The 8,076-nt window shown below is 38.2% G+C and overlaps 1 protein-coding gene across 1 annotated transcript in view; it reads left to right on the top strand.

Moving 5' to 3' along the window:
* Positions 1 to 1,367: 1,367 nt before the first annotated feature.
* LOC128286789 (zinc finger BED domain-containing protein DAYSLEEPER-like) overlaps positions 1,368 to 8,076 on the top strand; it is a 28,411-nt gene continuing 21,702 nt past the window's right edge. The window contains exon 1 of the mRNA XM_053024503.1: positions 1,368 to 1,893. Coding sequence (XP_052880463.1) covers positions 1,368 to 1,893 — 526 coding nt within the window. The remainder of the gene's footprint in view (positions 1,894 to 8,076) is intronic.

The raw sequence follows: 8,076 nt of genomic DNA, 5'->3' as shown, positions 1-8,076 counted from the left end.
TTAAAAAACGGGTCGGGCCTCGGGTAAGATTTTTTTGGCCCGGGCCTGGCCCGGCTCGGCCTGAATTTTATATTAAATTATTTTTTAATTTTAACTTTAAGTCTTTTAACTTTATTCTTCTTCTTTTTTCACTTTCATTTTATCATGCTGCTGCATTCCTCCCCTTTTTCCCATTTCTAAAACCCAAATCCCACTCACCTCACCACCACCTCCACCGATCCACCCAAATCCCGGTTTTACATCCACCACCTCCACTAGCCTTAAGCTCATCGACTTAGCTTCTTCATTTTGCTACTTCATTTGCGTCTCAGTAGCCTTTTCTTTACGGTAAGCTTTTTCCTCTTCTTCACTGCTGTATCTTCTTCTTGCAGGTTTTTGACAGTGCATCTTCTTCATACTGTAATTATTTTGGTGCTCTCTTTCTTATAGTTCTTATATTTTCTCACCCGCACCACCCGACAAAAATGAAAATGAAGAAAAATTAATTTGGTTTGGCGAAAAGGCATGGGAGTTAGGCATTTGTCTAAGAATAGCGAACATGACCCAGTCAAAGTACACATTACATTACTATTTTTGCACTTTCACATTTTATTCTTTAGTTAATGGCATGGATCAATGTTAGGATTTTCTTTTGGTGTTAAACCTAACTTAATTCGTTTGGGGTTATAATTCAATCCACCTAACTAATAATAAAAAAAAAACATTTTATTGAAAATGCCTATTTCTTTTCTAAAAATAAATTCACCTTTTTTTTCTTAATTTACTCCAAATATGAATATGTATTTAAATAAAATGTTTTATTTATTTTAAGAGTACCTTCAATTTAGAAGTTGAAAATTAAGCAAACCCCATTAAGATTTTAATAAATGTAGTATTTTAATTTAAATAACATGTGGTGGGGAAATTATTTTAATAACATGTAGATATGTGGTGGGCGAAAATTATAAATGGTAAATTAAATAGAGAAAAGCGAAAAGGGAAAATTAGTCACAGAAGCCATGTGTTAACATATTTTCTTGACTTGTGAAATAAACATGCTCTGTTCACATATTTTCTTTGCTTGTGAAATGAGGGTAGCATTCGTATGCTTTTAACGTGCAAATCATGGCTTTTCTTTAAATGGGGATATTTTTTTATAATTATTTTGAGTGTACTAAATGTATTAGTTTGTAACTTGGGTACTGTCTTTCACATTTATCCACTTCCTACATACATAGATGTGCTTTCTCTTAACTACCTAATTACAATTACCATTAATTTAATTGCCCTAAATTATTTAAATTGTATCATAATTATTAAATATTTTTAGTATGAAAATTAATAATCTTTTGATTTATTTGGATTTTAGGACTTGAGTTTTTATGACTATGGCTAGTTCGAACACTCCTATACCTGTGGACGATGGGTTTAATGAGTATGAAAGTGCTGTCAAACGTCAAACGTCTACCACTTCAAAGGTGTGGGATGAAATGACAAAACTTGAATGCGAGAACAAAAATGAATTGAAGGCACAATATAATCACTGTAAGACTGTCTTCTCTGCTAAATCTTCTAGCGGAACCTCTCATTTAAGACGTCATTTAAATAGTTGTTTGAAAAAAGCTAATAAGGACATCACTCAATACACCATAGCTAATCAACCATCATTAAGAGGTGTTCCATTTATAAAAAACTACAAGTTTGATGCTAATGAGTGTCGTCAAGCTGTTTCTATTTTTCTTGTGTGTGGCAAGCATTCATTTAGGACAGTTGATGAAACAGGATTTAGGCACATGATGAGAATTTCTAGTCCTAATTTTAAGAATATAAGTAGACATACAGCTGCTAAGGATGTCCTAATGTATTATGCAAAAGAGAGAGATTGTGTTAAAGAAGAGTTGGCTAAAGCACCTGGTTTAATTTGTCTAACTTCCGATAATTGGAACTCGGAGCATACTTGTGACAGCCCTAAAGTGACCCTAGTCGGAAAGCGGTTTCGGAACCGCTAAACCGAGTCACCAAATTATTTGAATATGATATTTATTGTCTAAAATATGTGATTATGAATGTGTGAAAGTTTTAAGCTTTGATTTAGTAAATTGCATGTAAATTTAGTCAATAGGACTTATGTGTGACACTTCTGAAATGTGATAGGCTAATCTATAAGGATCTAATAGTGCATGTAATCAAAAGGGAGGACTTGCATGTCAATTTTCCCCCCTAATTAGTAGTGGTCGGCCATGAGCATGAGGGTGGACAAAATGTTATGGCTAAAACATGTCATAAACATGTGGGTTGATGCTTTATGTTAGGAATAATAAAATAAAGAGCATGGGCAATAAAATATTAGTGTTAGTAGGAGGAGAAACAAAAAAAAAAAAGAATGTGTGTGGTTGTTCCCGCCCCCCCCCATTGCCGTGAGTTGAAGAAAAGAAAACAAAGAAAAAAAAGTGTCCATCCTTTTTCATTTCTTTTGGCCAAAAGTTCTAAGGAAGAAGGAAGGAGCTCTTGCTTCATGATCGGCTTGGAAGAGGATTAGGAAGAGGTTTGGCCATACTTGTATCTAGGTTAAGGTATGTTTGATGTTGTGCCATGAGATTCATGCATGTTTTTAGTAGTTAGCTTGAGTTCTAACTAGCCCATGGTTCAAATCTTTACTATGTCATGGAGATGATATTCGGCTAAGGTGGATTTGTGTTGATGTCAATTGCATGCTAAAAGTGAAGCTTTGTAATGATGCATGTGATGGTGGATTGATGACTCTTGAATCTTCTTTTTAGCATTTTTGAGTGAGACATTAAGTTCTTTGTTTAACCATGACCAAAATTGAAATGGTATGGTGTTGTGATACATTCGCCATGGTGGGAAGTAGAAGAGAAATATGGTTGTTGTTCACGTTATTTGGATGAGAAATGGTAGTAAGGTGAAGTGCAAATGTTAGTGTTTGATTTACTAGTGTATATATGTGTATTGGCCAAGTTTTGAACTTGAAACAAAATGATGTTTAGTCAATACAAGTGACCATACTTGTAGAATGTATTAAGTGTTGCAATCGGCCTCAACATAGACATGCATGTTCGCCACATGAATGAGTACATAAGTTGATGTGTATGTTCGGCCATAGGTAAGCATATTGATGGCTTTATCTTGACTTAGAAAATTCGCTAAGGGAATATTAGCTAATATGTTGAATTCGATTCGTGATTTCGTACATATGTGACTCTAATGTCTAATGTATATATGGGCTAAGTACCTTGAGCTTCTCTTTTGATGTTCGAATGAATTGTATTAAATTGCTTAATGTGATTAAAAATGCGTATGACCATTTTGTATTTGAGCTAAAGGTGGCCATATGACCCATCAAATTCATTGTCATGTTCGGCCATAAGCTAGCATAATGAGACTTTAATAAGTTAAATTTGTTTGAATTAGCTCAAGAGCTTAGAGGACCAAAGTTGGATAAGGGAAAGGAAAAAGTGATCGAATAGCCGCCGAAATCGTTCGACAACATCCGAGGTAAGTTTTCGAGTAATGGAGCTTAGATTATGATTCGATTAGATTATGTCTTAAGTAAATCAAAATCATGCTCTTTGTATGTGGCTATTGAGCCAAATTTGTAAGTGTGATAAGTGTTTTGTGTTTGAGCTTTGGTAATGAAAATGAAATATGGATGTGTCATGATTTATTGATATATGTGCATGGTTATTCGAATGATATCCGGCTAAGTCCCAAGGCTTTTGTGCTAGGTGACTATAACCGGACTAAGATCCGAAGGCATTCGTATGCGAGTTGCTATATCCGGCTAAGACCAAGGCATTTGTGCTAGTGATTATACCCGGCTAAAACCCAAGGCATTTGTGCTAGCGACTATATCTGGGCTAAGTCTCGAAGGCATTTATGCTAGTGACCAAATCCGGGCTAAGACCCGAAGGCCTTGTGCAAGTAGTTATATCCGGCTAAATCCCAAAGATTTCTTGAGTTTGGGAATGAGCGATCTGCTGGAATAATTTCAATTAATACGCTCGTAAAATCTCAACAACGAGGTATGTGTTGTACATGCATTGGATTAATTGATTCCTCTTAAATAGCATTCGCCGATCGATTAAGGAGCTTAGGTTTTGGTTAAGTTGATCCCTTATGTATGAATATAAGGGTTGGAAATGTGAAGTAGGACTGATTTTTGAGATTATATGTGTATATGAAATTATCCGTTTAGCTATATGAATGCTATACTTCAGTTGAGCCTAATTCCATTGCTCAAAACTTACTAAGCATTAAATGCTTACTCCGTTCTTTGAATCTCTTTTTATAGATTTTGGTTAAATCACCATCGGACTCGGGAGTGTCAAAGTCGAAGTCGCCCACACTATCAAAGCCCCTTTTGGTACACTTTTGGTTGAACCTTGAAATGGCATGCATAGGACTACCCGTTTTGTTGTTGGTCATGGACCCTTTGGTTTTGTGTAAATTTGGATAGCCATGCGAAAATGGCTTATATACACTTTGAGCTTAGTATTATAATCGTCTTGTATGATGTTTATTAAGAGGTATGGAAATGTTTGGGAACGATTAGCCGTTGGAATGGTTAATCATGATCATATTTTGTGCTATATATGCTAAAAGGCTAATTGAATCATGGAAACTATGTAATAGGTAAAGTCTACCTTAAAAATAGATCTTGACAAGATGCGATGGCGTGAATGTGAAAAATCACTAAAAATAGTAGGAATGGAATTAAATAGTGAATAAATTATGTAATCGAACCTTGATGAATCTATTTTCATAGGAAAGTAACTAAACGATCCTATGAATAGTATATTATGAGATATTTAAGTTTTTAAAAAGGGCGAGAATGGTTTCGGATTCCTGTTCGACTTTGGAAATTTATTATAAATTAACCAGAGATAATTAAAAGTCATGCCATATATGTATATATTCCTTTGTCTAGTTTCCATAGAAACAAACGGCATCAATATTGAAGCCCCAGATAGGGAGATATCTAGGTCGCAATGCGGGAAGGTCGGGGTAGTCGAGCCTGTAATGGGGAGACTTTAACTAATAAACTGTACTAATTGGCTCGACCAAAATTCTAGAAAAAATTTGTAGATGGATATATGAGTCTAGTTTCAGGGAAAAATTACGAAACTGATTTTCGAGTTTTGGAACTCAAGATATGATTTTAAGGTGACAGTGGCGCGCAGCTTAGTCACCGTCTGAAATTTTAAAATGGACTATGAAAATAAGTGAATTAAGTCTCATTAACCCCTCGTGTCCGACTCGGAAGCGGTCTCGCACGGGTGTTACAATTAAATTGGTATCGAGCTACGGTTTAGTCGATTCTAGGACTACCGTAATACGTGTGGGTCTAGCTATACATGCCATTTTGTGATTATTTGATAGTGTGGTGATTTCTGACATTTGCAAATGTGTTTATTTATAGTAATGGATCCCGATCCCGATCGAGTGGTAGCTGATGATCTTGAGAGTGTACGGCTGTTCCACAACCTCCATTCCCGACTAATACCACCCCCGCACCTACAATACCTCCGGTAACTGACCAAATAAGGTCGAATAAGCCCTAGTTGATGAATCAAAACACGGCTCTTGAATTTAAAGCTACGGACAGCGATGATGCCAAGCAAGCGGAATTTTGGTTGGACAACACTATCCGGGTACTCAATGAGCTATCTTGCACACCTGATGAGTGCCTAAAGTGTACTATCTCCTTGCTACGTGATTACGCCTACTATTGGTGGAATCGTTGACTTTTGTTGTGCCCGAGAGCAAGTAACTTGGGAGTTTTTCCAAACCGAGTTTGAAAGAAGTATATCGATCGAGATTCATTGATCAAAAGCGGAAGGAATTTCTTGAACTTAAATAAGGTTCCATGTCGGTTCACCGACTATGAACGAAAATTTGTAAGGCTTAGCCAGACGCGTGCGGAATGCATTTCTTGAAGTCGTGATGTGTAAGCGTTTGAGGATGGGTGAATGATGATATAAAGTTGTATGTTGGCATTTTGGAAATCGAGAATTTGTGGCACTTATCGGCGGGCTTGCAAAGCCGAGGAGCTCAGTATGGAGAAAAGAAAAGCTGAGGTGGAAGCAAAGGAGTTTCGTAAGAGGTCTTCGGGGAAGCCCTTCCCACAGTCATCGAAGAAATTTAGAGATGGCTTAGGCCGATCTAGAGACACTTCGGGCTTATCTAGACGAGATCGCGATCGACACCCTCTGAGTGCACGAGTCACTTCGGTCGCCAGTGTTGGAAATGATCGTCGAGACAGAACGGAGTGTTAGTATTGTGGTAAATGGCACTCGGGGAGTTGTAGATTCCATGACCGCTCCTGTTACAAGTGCGGGTTAGTTGACCACTTCATTAAAGATTGCCCGAGGTTGTCTGAACAGAATGCAAATCAGAGTGGGAAACTGGGTGCTACCACTGCTCGAGGTAGACCATCTAGAAATACGGGCAATGCTAGTAGTGGTCAGAGAGGATCTAGGGATGCTACGACCAGATCTGAGGCTTATGCTCCTGCTAGAGCTTATGCTATACACGCACGCGAGGATGCTTCCTCGCCAGACGTTATTACCGGTACTTTTACTCTCTTTGATTCTAATGTGATTGCTTTGATTGACCCCAGTTCTACTCATTCTTATATATGTGAAACCTTAGCATCCAGTAAGACTTTACCTATTGAGTCTATTGAGTTCGTAATTCGGTGTCAAATCCCTTGGGTCGTTCGTGCTTGTCGACAAAGTGTGTAAGAAATGTCCCTAGTAATTGAGGTTCTGTTTTCCGCGGACTTGATGCTTTTTCCGTTTGATGAATTTGATGTTATCCTCGGTTTAGATTGGTTGACCGTGCATGATACGGTTGTGAATTACAAAAGCAAGACTATTGATTTGAGGTGCGCAAATAACGAGATAATCCGAGTTGAGTCTACGGACTTAAAGGGGTTGCCAGCTGTAATATCATCAATGTTGGCCCAGAAATATGTAAGAAAGGGTGCGAAGCATACCTTGCGTATGTACTTGATGACAAAGAGTTAGAAAAGAAACCCGAATCTGCTGGGTGGTTTGTGAATACCGGATTTTTTCCCGAGGAATTACCGGTTTACCACCGTTCGGGAGGTAGAGTTTGGTATTGAGCTTGTACACGGGACTACGCCGATTTCGATAGCTCCGTATCGTATGGCACCAACCGAGTTAAAAGAGTTGAAAGCTTCGGTTGCAAGAATTGACTGATAGAGGTTTCGCTCGACCAAGTTTCTCTCCTTGGGGTGCACCAGTATTGTTTGTGAAAAAGAAGGACGGAACCATGAGGTTGTGCATCGACTATCGTCAGCTGAATAAGGTGACAATAAAGAATAAATATCCGATGCCACGTATTGACAATTTGTTTGATCAACTAAAGGGAGCCTCAGTGTTTTCGAAGATAGATTTGAGGTCGGGTTATTACCAGTTGCGAGTTCGAGATTCGGATATAACCAAAACTGCTTTCAGAACGAGATACGGCCACTACGAGTTCTTAGTGATGCTGTTTGGGCTCACTAATGCCCCTGCGGTATTTATGGATTTGATGAATCGGATCTTTAGACAGTATTTGGACCGGTTCATAGTTGTGTTTATTGATGACATTTTGGTCTATTCAAGAGATGAGACCGAACATGCTGAGCACCTGAGATTAGTGTTACAAATTTTACGGGATAAGCAGTTATATGCTAAGTTCAGTAAGTGTGAGTTCTGGTTAAGAGAGGTGAGCTTCTTGGGCCATGTGGTATCCGTATCGGGCATTCGAGTTGATCCGAGCAAAATTTTAGCCATACTTAACTGGAAGCCTCCGAGAAATATTACTGAGGTTCGGAGCTTTTTGGGACTTGCCGGTTACTATCGACGGTTTGTAAAAGGTTTCTCGATGATAGCCACACCAATGATGAAGCTACTTCAAAAAGATGTTAAGTTCGAATGGACGGAAAAATGTCAGAAAAGTTTTGATCAACTAAAAACTTATTTGACTGAAGCTCCAATTCTAGTGCAGCCCGAATCAGGCAAAGAGTTCGTCATTTATAGTGATGCATCCCTACTTGGGTTGGGTTGC

The sequence above is a fragment of the Gossypium arboreum genome, chromosome 13 (assembly GCF_025698485.1).
Source record: "Gossypium arboreum isolate Shixiya-1 chromosome 13, ASM2569848v2, whole genome shotgun sequence".
NCBI lineage: Eukaryota > Viridiplantae > Streptophyta > Magnoliopsida > Malvales > Malvaceae > Gossypium > Gossypium arboreum.
The sequence above is the reverse complement of the archived record's forward strand: the minus strand, read 5'-3'. Positions and strand labels throughout refer to the sequence as shown.